The sequence below is a fragment of the Camelus dromedarius genome, chromosome 12 (genome assembly GCF_036321535.1).
Source record: "Camelus dromedarius isolate mCamDro1 chromosome 12, mCamDro1.pat, whole genome shotgun sequence".
Lineage (NCBI taxonomy): Eukaryota > Metazoa > Chordata > Mammalia > Artiodactyla > Camelidae > Camelus > Camelus dromedarius.
In genome coordinates this window covers 46,859,748-46,873,551 of record NC_087447.1, presented here as the reverse complement: position 1 = coordinate 46,873,551, position 13,804 = coordinate 46,859,748, and the positions used below count along the sequence as shown (strand labels likewise).

Here is a 13,804-nt window from a genome sequence, read left to right as displayed (position 1 = left end):
GCACATACACAGTGCCCAGACACACAGGAGGCATTAAATAAATATTTGTTGAGGGACAATCTCCTGCAGGGTAAAGTGATTCTTATAATGGCTTAGAGTTAAAAATTCCATCTGAGATCTGACTTTCCAATTTTTAAGGAAGGAATCTCCATACATACCACTCACATCTTGAAGGATTTTGTACGGCTTATCTCTTCCACCAAACAAGTGATGCCATCCTGAACTCTCTGGAGGTGGCAGGAGGCAGTATTAAGAGCCAAGGTGAACTCACCCCTATGGTAGACGCCATGTAGTCTGCACACATTTCCGCAAAGTCCCGCTCAAGAACACCATAGTAGAGGCCATAGAAGAGGAGAGAAATGCCAAAGTCCATGGCATCTTCTGGTTTGATCCTGTAAGGGAAGCAGCACAGCCTGTCTGTCAGGCCTGCCCTCGGATGCCACTGCTTTGGATTACTGCTCTGGGACATGTAAGGCAGCGCCTAAAGTTGGAAGCCTCAAGACCTGGAGCAAGTGTTGGCAAACGAAAACCAAATCCAGCCTGTTGCCTGTTTTTACATGTTCTGTGGGCACCATCTGAACAGGCTAGGATTGGGAACTGCAAAGACCAAGCCAGGGTATCCCCTTCTGCCCTCTTCCCCACTTTATTGCCAGGGCCTGCCTCCTCTAACTGGTGACCATGGCAGCTGCCTAGGGCCTACTCTGGCTAACACCTATATGTTGGGACTCCACTGTTGGCGATTGCCGGGCACTAAGCAGTGGAATTTTCAGTCTGGAAGTTGGCAACTCACTAAATTGCCTCACCTTCAGCCAGCTGCCCAAGTTGAAGTGGCTGAGCCCTGCGAAAGGAGGGAGTGGCCCAGCAGGATCTGGGTGTCACCGGAGCATAGAACGAAAATGATCCCAGTGGTCACCCACTCCCATCAGGCCCCTCCTGAGAATCTCATCTGATGGCAAGTGGGTGCAAAGTATGCCCACCATCTGAGACACCCCACCCAGGCAAAAGGGGGGAGCAAGGGAAGAGCCTTCTATCTGGTTATGTAAGTACCTACATACCATCCTCGATTTTGCCTTTTGTCCCACAAAGCCTAAAATATTTATTCTTTGGCCCTTTATAGAAAAAGTTTGCCAACCACACCTTTAGAAAAGAAAGATAAAGTTAGTAAATAATTACATACCAGTTACCACAAAATTTTAAGTTGCATCTATACATATTCTGTATTGTCATCAAGGTTAAATCCTGGTCCAAGTCTACTTACTAAGACAGACAACATGCCTATAATATTAGGAACGTTGTTTTTAGTAATTCCAGGGACTAATAATTTGCAAACTTGAATCTTTAAATGTTTCTTATAGAAAATTATCTTTGTTAAAACATTTTACTGTTAATAGTATGTGTTCACTTAAAGTTGTAAGTTATATTTATCTTAGAAACTTGAACTTGCCCAACCTTTTTTTTTTTTTTTGAAGGAAATGATCTTCATCTTTATTTTTTTGCCCAATAATGTAGTATTTAACCTGCTAATGAAACATTGTGATCTTATACCAATTAACTTGATCAGTAGCATAAAAATGGTCAAGACTCTCAATTATGTTTTCCTCCTTGTACAGTTTACATAAGTAAAAAGAAATTGTAATTCTAGAATAAATATCTTTGAAACATAATGCAGAATCTTGATTTTTTTTTTTAACCACATGGGTTAGGAAGATATCTGGAAATATCTTGCTTTCCTTCGGTAAGATATATTGACTCTGCACTGATGAATTCCTGTAAGCCTTTGTGTAGCCTGTTTATGCTTTCAGCCTGTACTATCCCTGGAATAAAGAATTCCATGGGTGTCCTCACACTATATAAAGTAGAACTTATTCCTTTCAGTTTCAGAGACTCCTGCCCACAATGTACTAGGTTTGAGGAAGAGGCCAGTGGTCACGAATTTAGATTTGAATCCCAACTCTCTGGCTTCAGTGTACTGTCCCAGGCTTAGGATTCCTCATGATCCACAGTCCCCAGCCCCTACTACCTCAGCCAGGAAACTACATTTCTACCTTCTTCTGCCCTACTCACTCACTGTACCCTCTAGTCTCAGCCTCCAGGATTACTCGGCTTCTGCCTTAGTTGGGGGTGGTGGGCCTGTGGGCTGATACAGATCTTCTAGAAAGCTTGACAATATGAAGCAACAGTCAGAATCCCACTCCTGGTAAAGTATCCTTAGGAAGCAACTTAGCAATGTCATCTGTGACAGCAGTAAACTGAAAAACAAACTATGTGCCCAACAACAGAGCGGGACTGAAAGGTTAACTTTCTGGAACTATTTCCTTAGAAACCTGATAAAGGTGAAATGTCAGCTGTGTTACAAAGCATCAGTTCTTCCATGTTGAACCCCGACTTGTGATTAGTACACTGTATCTGGACTGGGAGAGTCTGAAAGCTGATGTATCCCTTTGTGGGACATGGGGGATTCTGGGCCTGGGTGGCTCCCAGACCCATCTGCATGGTCTCATTCCCTTGTATCTCAGCCCTGGGACTATTCTGAGGACTCCTACAGACACGGCCCTGCTATTTCCTGTCTTGTATCCTTCTGGCCAACTGTGTCTTATGAGTTCAACTGAGTCCAGGGGTCAGCAATCTTTTTCTATAGAGTCAGATGGTAAATATTTTAGGCTTTGTATCTGCCACAATTATTCAACTTTGCTGTTTTACTGCAAAAACAGCCATAGACAATGTGTAAACAAGTGAGTGTGATTGTTCCTGTACAAAGTTTTTTCATTTTATAAAACCAGGAGGTAGGCCACTTTGGCCCACAGGACATAGTTTGCCAACCCCTGTCTATCTGAACATAAGTCTCTCCTCAGGGAGAGAGGATGCTGCAATAAAATGTCACACGCAGACAAGGAAGACGGTTCTATAGGGTGATGGAGCTATAGGTAACTGGCTACAGTCATTACTAATGCCTACTTTTGTTATTACATTTTTCCACTAAAATATAAACTCTTGGGAAATACAATCAATGATTTGAGACTCTAACTCTATTATCCAGACATTTCTTTCTCTTTGCCAGCACAAATCATGGAGGGCCCACCCCCCATGCCCCACAGCCCAAGTCTCCTACCCTGGGTGCCATGCCCCCTTTGTTCATACTCAGGACTTGCCCCAGAAAGGAAGGTACATCTCACCAGTACCCCCTTCCTAAACACCAGCAAAAACAAGCAAAGGGTACTCACTTGAATAATAAGTTAAGACCAAAGAGGGTAAACATGACAGCCATGTAGCCAACGATGCCAGTGGCATAGCTGATTTTATAGATCAGCAGGAACCACTTATAAACCAACCTGGAGAAAGGAGAGAAAATTAGTAGAGGTGACACAGAAACGCTAGACTAGGGGCCTCTGGACCACCAGAAGCCCTTATTCTCACATCAATGGGGGACATTAGGCTCTTTGCTTGGACTTTTATTGAGCAACTTCAGTTACTGTACAAAGCTGGTCATTCCCTCAACTGCAGAAACACCTCCACATACCAGGAAGCTAGTGCTCTGTAGTTTCCTGGTCTCAGACCAAGGGAAGAAAAGAGAGCCTTAAAAGAATGTTTCAATCTCAAAGAAAGAAAGTGCACGGCTGACCTCAGACAGCTACGTCATCTCAAATTCAGATTAGTTGGATAAGGAAGTGAAAGTAAATAACTAGAGCTATGCTCAGAAGGAAACAGGTATTCTTGTCAAGAAAGAATTCAAGGGAAGATGAGTAAGAGGTAGAATTAGCTACAGGCTTTTGTAACTGAGCAAGGTTAACCTGAATACTGCTTTGCTCCTATTCATAGGCCAGCAACAAAATGAATGATGTCTAATGAATTTTCTTTCAAAATGATATTTTTTCCAACAGCGCCACTGGTGTAGTAGTATCGTGCAAGATTCCCAAAATGACTTTTTTTTTTCCCTACTGGAGGACAAGGGATAAGGAAGGAGGCACTCAAATACCGCCTTTGAATTGGATGTGTGTGGCTGATGGTGGCAGTGGGGTGGTGTGGGCTGTGCGATGCTCCTGAAGGAGGAGCTGAGCTCCCTAGGATCCAATAAAAAGAGGTGTAGAATCTGGCTGGTTGACTGCAGCTAGGTTCAGAGAGGAAAGATGGTTCCCAGAATGTACCAGAGTCTTTTAAATGCTATGGAGGTAGGTCCCTGATATCAGGGGCCACTATTCTACCAGTGAGGAGAATTAAGGAGCAATTCCACAATCTGCCTGGCTCCTAAGAGCCAATTAGGTTATCACCAGCCCTGCTTGGCCCCAGGGAGGATGCTCAAGTTCCCTGCTGGGGCCTCCCTGCTTTGGTTAAGCAAGAGGCAATGGCTTCTTAGGCTAGCGAAGTGCCCCAAACACCTTGCAGTGCCTGCACTTAAAGACCACAGACAGCTCCATTATCCAGCGTTTGTACTGATCAGATGGGAGTGAGATGCAGCAGAAAGGATGTGGAATTTTAGGTAGAATCTGGATTAAGTGAGGTTTAGTAGCTGAGTAACAACCGCAGAAAAGTCATCTCATCCTTGAGACAAGTTTACTTATTTGTAAAAGAGAAAAATCCTTGCTACCTTTCTAGTTAGATTGTACAGAGCCCATTTCCTGGTGTATATAATAAATAAATGCTCAATAAATGCTGCATGAATAAATGTGGATGTTTATGAAAGTGCTTTGAGATTGTAAAGCACTATCAAATGTTAGTTGCTATTATTATCAAAACCTCCCATGTTATAGACACATTTTTAGGCATTTTAGCTAGAAGTTGAAACCGTGTGTTACTTGATGACCTTACATGCTTATTACACTTTTTCGCCATATTAGCCTATGTGAGGTAGCAATTATTGTCACACTTTTAGGGATAAAGAATTCAAGGCTCAAAAAAGGGCATACAGGCCATATAATTAACAAGTGGCAGGGCTGGGGATTGCAATCCACACCCATCTGGCTCCAGAGCCTGTAGATCCTCTAATGGCTCTTAACATAAAGTAGGCTACCCCAGCCAGAGACGGGCTTCTGGATCACCGACCTCACCTTGAAAATAAATTTACCTTTGAACAATGAAACACAGAAGGCCAAAGAAAGGCTTACAGTAAAGTGGAACATACAAGGCATGGGAAAAAGAGCAAGCTGCAATTTGGAAGACTATGGATGAGGCAGTCACAACATTGAGGCTGGCCAGTTCTTCTGTTAGGCCCTTCTGGACCTGCACACGCATGTCTCACAGCACTTACCAACTGCACTGAGACAGCTGCTTTCTCGTCCATCTCCTCCATTAAGGGCAGGGACCATGTCTTACCCAGCTCTGTATCCCCAGTGCTCAGCACAGGGCCTGACACGAAGCAGGTGCTTGCTGAATGAATGAATGAGAAAAATCTCGCTTTTTGTCCTGTCAGGTACAGATTAAATGACCTCACAAGTTGGTTGAGAGGATCAAATGGGAAATGCATTTGGAAATACAAAAGAATTATACAGGCAGAGGCTGCTCTGTGACCCAAGAAGGAAGTATTGTTTATTGGAAAATTATAAATTTGCTGAGATTCATTCATTCAACAAAAATTCATAGAATAGGCTACTATGTGCCAGGCCCTGTGCCACAGGGCCTGGATATACAGTGATAAACAAAATAGGTGTGGCTCCTGATCTCACAGTTAGTTTAGTGGAGAAGACAGATACTCAAAATAATATTTAGTTGTGAACTGTGATAAGTTCTACAAGGAAAAACTATAGACCACTATGAAAGAATACAACAGAAAATCTAATTTAGAGATCAGAGAAAGGTTCACAAAAGAAAATAACATTTAAAATGAGACCACAATGACCAGGATTTGCTTACTTATTTTGTTTGCTTTTAATATAAATAGACCTTAATAGAAATCATAAGGTAAGTTACAGGGAAATACTTGGGGTTTTTAATCTGTGAATGGGGCAGGAGGTCTCCCAATCAGCTTGTTTTGGTGGGACCCTGAGCCAAGTAATCTTGGCAGACAAAAGCTGTAATTTTTTCAAACTAAACCTGCCCCACTCCCACACATCCCAACCCATCAGTTTTGGGAAACCTAGCTCCTTCCCGCTACCCACCACCCAAACTCTCACCTTGGGGTTGTCTGTACTAGTGGTTTTCGGGTGGCTCGGAAGGTGACAAAGGCCGTGACGGCGGAGAACAAGATCCAGATCACAAGGAACCTCCACCAGTGCAGCTTCACTGTGAAATAGAGGGGAACAACCCACATCTGAAAGAGGGTCACCATCTGAAACACAAACACAAGCACTTCAGCTCCAGCCAGCTCCCTCTGCAGCTCTATCCGCAGGTCCAGAGAGCATCGTGTCTATTCCATTTTAGCCTGTTCCTCTCCTACATTTCCAGTTTTGGATAAAGGCACCTCCTAGTGACCCAAATTAGGAGCCTGGGACTGTGCCTGACACCAACCTTTTATCCCCCACCCAATTGTTTACTGTACATATTCTCCCCTTTCCACTTGAGCCCTTGCTGACCCTCACCTGGCTGACCACGACCTCTTTGTTAAGTCTCCTTGCTTTCAGTTTCTCCCTTCCCTTCTATCCTTCCCAGGAGCACATCCAGTCTTGAACATGTTATTCTCCTGCTTAGAATCCTCTAAGGGTCCCCTGTCTACAGGATAAGATCCAACATCCTCAGACAGGCTGTCAAATCTCCCACAGTGGAGCTCTAAACTACTATTTCAAGGACCACCTTCGATCACTCCGCTTGCCTGTAGTGAAGTTGTCCTCCTCAGGCTAAAACATCTTTTCCATCTATCTTTCGGCCTGATAATACCACATCCAAGACACATGAAGCCTTTGGTCTCCTTTCCAGGCAAAATAAGTCAGACTTTCTAGTACTTCAAAAGCATTTTCTTTTTCAACATTGTTATAGTGCTTACCTAGAGTATGAGACTAGATTCGAACTCATTCTCTTCCTTAATGTAAGCTCCCTGAGAGCAGTGACGAGGCTGTACTCATCTGACTCCTCTGTGCTAGGAAACTGTCTGGCACATGACAGATCCTCAATGAATTTACATAAATGAGAGGAAAGCAAGACTAGAGCCCTAAGAGGGAGGCACATTTCTGTTTTAGGGAGTGTCTGTTTTACTTTTCCTCCTCCAGATCTTTACCTCAGACTTGCTAGCTGAAGAGTTCCAAGTGTATAAAACAATTCTAAGTCAGAAGTTTGGACTAATCACCAGTCTTCTGCTCCACTGCCTCCTAACGCCTTCCCCCAACCACCCAGTTTTCACTAGATATCACTCTTCTCAGGTGAGTAGCAGGTGTTAAAAAAAAAAAAAATAATAATAATAATAATAATAACAACAACGACAATATCTAGCACTTAATGGAGACTTTCTTCCTGATGTTATCAAATAAAATTAAAGATCATTTTGGGAGGAGGGGGCAGTATTTCGGTTTGTTTGTTTGTTTGTTTTAATGGAGGTACTGGGGACTGAACCCAGGACCTTGTGCATGCTAGGCATGCCCTCTACCACTAAGCTATACTCTCCCCTCAAGAACATTTTTTTTAAAAGGAGGATAGGTGGGTGACTATAGAGAGGGAAATAGTAGCTAGTGTCCTGAAGTTCCATAAAAGAGAAAACTTTTGAGAAAGTATTTACTCTTGGGCATTTATAGACTAGTGCTGCCCAGTCAAAATATAATGTGAGTCATGTATGTAATTTAAAGTTTCCTAGTAGCTATGTTTAAAAAAATAAAGAGAAACAGATATTAATTTTAATATTTTATTTAACCCATGTGTCAAAAATATTACCTTTCAACATGTACTCAATGTGAAATATTTGAGAAATATTTTACTTTTTCCTTTTGTTCTAAGACTTTGAAATTCAACTTTTTTTTTAATAATTATAGGGTATCTCAAAACAGACTAGCTGCATTTCAAATGTTCAACAGCCCCATGGGACTGGCTAAGGCATCTTTTTAGTGTTTAGCTGTCTGCAGCTACTACTCTTTTATAGACTGCTCTATGGCAAGAAAAAGTTTTTGGCTTTTTATTACTATTATTTTACATATTTAAAAAAAGACAATGCAAGAGAACGGTTAGTGGCCACTTTGCTTTAGAGCTTCCCTTGTGTGTGCCCACTGGTCAGTGAGCAATGTAGCCTCAGTACCAACTCTCCTGTACAGGAAGCCCCAGCTAATTCTCTGAGTGAAGCATTCTAAAATACTTCTGGCCTTACATAAAAAGTGTGGAAGCACCAGGATGTACTAACAAATGGCTACCCAAATAATGCCCCAGGTGACATTCTAGGACACACTGGGAGAAAATCAGAAAAAGACATTGCAATAAACAGCTGCAGATTATTTAAACTAGGGGATAAGACAACCAGAATCGTGACACTAAAAGAGGGGAGAGGAAGGTGGGTGCAGAAAGAAGGGCGGCAGGGTCTTTAGCCTTCAGACCTCTTGCTTTCATAGGCTCACAGGGTGTTTACAAAACAGCTGTCCCAGAGACTAGAGAAGAATTAAATCACGTGTCCTCTCTGAGAAAGAGCAGGAATTCCTGGTCTCCTTCCAGCTTTTCCAAAAACTTGGCTGTTGCATGAAAACTACCAGACTGTCCTAAAGCCTCTTTCCCACTCCCTATCAACCATCAATAGTTCTGGGGGAATCCAGTCAAGGTAATTTTCCTTGTGTGAGCTGCAGCTCTGCATATTTTGGGTGCAGTGAGAGGCAGAGGACCCGGATTCTATCCTGAGTTGAACAAAGATATAATCAGGAGTAAATCTGGGCATCAGGGTAACAGGAATGAAAAATCTTGCCTTGCTTTGTAACTTACAGGCTTGAAACTTCAAGGGTGTAAAGCTACTCAACTTACACATCATGAAAGATAAGAGAAGAGGGGAGGGGAGGGGAGGAATTTAGGGACAGGATTAGGCTCTTTGAAACCAGATGGCCCAGTAGAAGCCCAGAAGACCTGGATTCTAGCTCTGTTCTGCCTCCAACTCACAGGGTCATCCTAAGAAGGGCCTTCCCTGTTAAATAAAGGAAGGGTTTGACTTGATTTTTCAAGCCCATTAAAGTTCTAGCAGGCTAAGGTTCTGTTAAGCAGCCCTGTAGCTCAGATCTCATGGAAGAATGAAGGCAACATTCACTCTTTTATCCATCAAGTATTTACTTTGCATTTGATGGGAAGAGGAATGTAGAAATAAACATGACCTCTAATCTCGGTCCTCAAGGAACACAATCTAGCAGGAGAGTAACATAAACCAAACCCTTATTTTAATGAGTCTATGAATCTTCAGACCCTTTCTAAAGTACAAATAGAAATCATTAAACAAAAAGTGAACAAAGTAGAATGATATAGGGAAATGACCAGAGATTTTAGAACTAGAGATCGAGACATGAATCCCAATAGTTATTTACTGTGTTACCTTAGGCAAGTCACTTAACTCTGATAAGCTTCAGTTTTCCGAACTATAAATGAGGGTAGCAATATCTACTCTTAATAGGCTAGATGAGAGTATAGATTATGTGAATTAACGCATGGAAAGCTCTTAGAACAGTGCCTAATGAGGTAAGCATTCAATGTAAGTGATATAATAAATACAATGTAAGGATGCAACATAAGAGCTCTTATATTTCAATGGAAGCAATGTATATAAAACCACAAGCAGAGCTGCACAGTAATCATTCAGTGAATGAGAGCTCTTACTGTGCTTCACATGATCGAGACTTCATAAAGTCATATATATAAGAGAGCAGATTGCAATGAGGTAACCAAAATAATCAACATATTAAAGTGGTGGGATTACAGCAATTTCTTTATAATGTTTAATTTGCCCTTTCCGGGAAAAATAAACTATCCCAAAACCCAAACCAAGAATTTGAGGCCACTTTCAGGTATCAAGGCATTCTCCATCAGTGAGGCCTGAAAGCCAGATTCTGTTCATGGCCTGGAAAGCAGCTGCTGGGGTGGAAGCCCAGTGCCTGACAAGGGGCAGGGCAGAGGGACTGGGAGAAAAGAATAGTCTACCCTGGGGAAAATGGTCAGTTACAACTTTGCCTGGTAAATTTATTTGTGTCTACTATAGTATTCATTGGCATTTTGCTTAATAAATAAGTTAAAGCTTCTTCACTAAGGAAGGCATTTTTAATGGCTAGCTTGGCAATTAAGTGAAAGTTACACAAGATTTTCAGAACAGCAGGGACTCTGGTGCCATCTGGTGGCAACACATTTGGTTCAACAGCTTGTTCAATCAAGTACTTGATGCTGTGGAAGGCACAAAATAATGGGAAGCCATGGCCCTAACTTCTCTTCCAGGATTTGGGGGGATGAGACATAAACTCAGGAAGTGGGTGGCCACACAAAGCATCAAGCATTCCTATGGGAGTTCAGAGAAGAGATGTGTGGGCAGGAGCTGTCAAGGGAAGACTGAGTGGAAGAGGCAGAGCTCTGGCTGGTTCTGAAGGAGGCTCTGGTAGGGCGCGTGTGTGTAAGCCATTCATCCTTCTTTCCCCAGATCTGCAAATATAAAGTTGAAGTGAAGACTAGCCTGAACCTGACCCACTGATTTGTTCAGCAAATATTTGTTGAGGGACAGTCCCAGCTTCTGTGATCTGGAAGGTAGAATAGCAACATCTCACTTATCTCCCCACAAAGCTACACAGCTGGGATGATGTGTTCAATGTTAACAGTAAAAGCTAGCCCATATTTAAATGGATTGTCTTGCTTTTGGATTTCTTTCATCTCAGATACTATAATTCATGAAAAGTCAGAAGAGAGCTCCCAGATCACATCCTTCCCTGGGCACCAGCACCCCGACAGTGTGCTGATGCTTGGCACTTCTGACTTTCAGTATTTTCGTCATTTCTGAATCTCCCTATGTTGTCAGGGCGGGGATCACTCACCATGCTTGACTGAAAAGGAGTATTGAGGATGAAATGAAAACTATAAGTCCAGGTAGTAGAACAAAGTAAGAGATTCACAGCTTGAAAGTATTTGAAAAAAAATACTGATAAATGGACAGAGAAAGGTGTCTGGGATATGCTCTACAGCTCTGGTCAATGTTTTCATGAATGATTTGGATGGAAATACAAAGGATCTACTTACCGAATGTGGATAGCACAAAGCTAGGGAAGGGGAGAGGAGCAAGGCAGTGAACACGGAAAACAGAAAAAATGAGATCCAGAATGATAAAGCTCATTTCTAGAGCTTTGTAGCATGAGAGCTACACCTGATAAGCTGAAATGAAGAACCAAAACCTTAGGATAAAACCTCACCAACTACCAAGATCAGGATGGGGAAGGAATGGCTTAATAGCAGCTCACACAGAACAGATCTAGGGGTTTCTCCTGACCACAGATCGCCAGGGAATATGTCAACAAAGTCACTGCCAAAAAAGCCAAGGCAATCTATGCTGCGTAACTAAGAATACACTCAGAATGAAGGAGGCAGCAGCTCTACCATTCTCTGCTCTGTCAAAGCATCCTTGGATCCTGAGATCAGGTCTTAGAATCACAAAGTACAAAGAACACTGACGAATAAGCATGACCATAAGGGAGCAGCCAGGATTAAAAAAGGTCTGGAAACCAAATTACATAAAGAACTGAAGGTGTTGGGATGTTAGACCTGGACAAAACTACAGGAAGGCGTGGCTATTATCTTAAGATCATCCAGAGGCCCAGCAAGCAGATACAGTCAGCATAGCTTCTGTGACCCAGTAAGACCCCACGTATTGCTGGATACTCTACAGGGCAGAAACCTGGTTGGCAATTACCTCCTACTACACCCCTGGCAAACGGTCAACCTTACCATGTAAAGCAGGCATTCCAATCATAACTGATGTGCTAGACATTTCTTCCCTGATGCTGACCTGAAAAATCTGCCTTTGTCTCCCTTCTGCCTCTGAATCTAACTCTTATCCTTCAGAGAAGCACAGAGTAAATTTACTATCTATTTCTTATGACTACTTTCCTAATACCTAAAATTACGTATCCCCACCCCACCCCGTCTTCTCTCCAGGCAAGTCAGTCAAGCAGTCATCTAACAACACTTACTGAGCATTTACTGGACACCATGCTAAGGACTGGGGAATTCAGAGAGAAAAAAACAAAACCTCCTCAAGAACTTAAGGCTACTGAGGGGAAACAAACCATCTAGTGCAGAATGATAAGTGCTATAATGGAGTCGGCCCTCGTGGCCAAGAAAGTAGAGTAGAGGCGTTTCACTCAACGTGGAGGAACCAAGGAAGGCTATCCTGTTGGCCCAGCAGGTGCAGGGGGAGAAAGGCATCATGTTGAGTGTTCCAGGCTGAGGGAACCTAGGAGGCTTGAGGGAAGTGTGAGAAATGAGCCTAACAAGGCAGGGATGGCTCAAAGGAAGCTGATCACACTTAGGAGTTTTTATTATATTCTCAGGAGAGCCATACAGTCTGGTGACCCTCTTAATGTCTTGGTCTGAGAAAAATCTATAGTAGTTTAAAGACTGCAAGGTAGGAGATTTTGCCACTCATCCATTCCAGGAGGGAACGGCAGTTCAGGGGATAGGAGTCTGAAAAGATACTGTATTTGGTAACAGACAGAGATGATGAAAGCTCCTTAGAGATCTTTAAAAATAGGATAGATATTTTTCCAGGCATAAACTTACTCCTTCCCTTAACATCCCTGAGGGAACTATGGAGGGAGTAAGATTAACTCTCTAGATGATGAAAACTGAGCTACCGAGAAGCCAAACAGCAAGTCTGGCCTGGTCTAGGTTTCCAATCCAGAATTTTGGTCTTCCAAGTCCTGCCTCCCGGCATCACTCACTAAGTTGGGGGGTAAACTAGAAAGACTAAGGAGGCAAGACAATATAGAGTAAAGGGGGATAGTTTTGAAAATACTTGAAATCCAAGAAAAGGACTTAGGAAAAGTCATTAAAGGAAATTATCAGGGGGGCTAAAAACAGAAATGACTATGGCAGAACTGACAATAATTTCCTAAAGCTTTTGGAAACCTCAAAAAAATGACTGAGTACTTTATGGAAAGAGCACTTAACCAAGAACTGGATTTTATGTCTGGCTCTGCAATTTAATTGGCCCTGTGCTCCTGGCAAATCACTTCAGGATGGAGCACTTCGGTTTACTAATCTGAAAAATGGGGACAAATCCCTAGCCTATCTTATAAAGCTATTTATTGTCAGGTTCCAAAGAGATAACAGATGAGAAAAGTATTTTCTTTAAACATCAATAAATTCCAAACTATAAGCAGTTTAAGTTACTATCATTATTGCCGCTGTTATTGAAAAGAATAGTATCTGAAATTTAAATACAGAACACAGTAGGATTGCTTGCTCCCAAAAGCAGTTAATTTAGACTAAGTTTCTTTTCTTTTAAACTGAAGGTTGGAGTTGAACTCCTAAATTACAGAGAGAAGTTTGATACTTTTCGCAGTGAAACCAGGAGGCTGGCATACTTGCTCATGATCAGTCTCATGGCTGGCAACATCCATGCTGTTCTAGGTCCTAGAGTCTAGGACAGTGTTTCTCATCAGGGGTGAATTTTCTCCCCAGGGGACATCTGGCAATGTCTGAAGACATTTTTGGTTGTCACAATTGGGGGAGGGGTGTTACTAGCCATCTAGTGGGCAGAGGCCAAGGATGCTGCTAAATATCCTACACTGCACAGAACAGGCCTCCCTGCAGAAATAAAGAATCATCTAGCCAAAATGTTAGTAGTCTCCCCACTGAGAAACCTGGTCTAGGAGAACAGAGCAGGTAGCTAGTGTTTCTCCACTTAGTGGTCATATATGCCCAATGGAAGGCTAGGCCGCCAACCAACACTAGTGAA

At 42.5% G+C, this 13,804-nt stretch overlaps 1 protein-coding gene across 3 annotated transcripts in view; it reads right to left on the bottom strand.

Annotated features, from left to right (window-relative positions):
* The window catches only part of RNF121 (ring finger protein 121), a 64,267-nt gene that overhangs the window by 12,082 nt on the left and 38,381 nt on the right, over positions 1-13,804 (bottom strand). For all 3 annotated transcript variants that reach the window (XM_031460247.2, XM_010989023.3, XM_064492656.1), the window contains 3 exons: positions 6,105-6,259; positions 3,222-3,329; positions 272-392 (listed from right to left, as the gene is read on the bottom strand). In XM_031460247.2, coding sequence (XP_031316107.1) covers positions 272-392; positions 3,222-3,329; positions 6,105-6,259 — 384 coding nt within the window. The remainder of the gene's footprint in view (positions 1-271; positions 393-3,221; positions 3,330-6,104; positions 6,260-13,804) is intronic.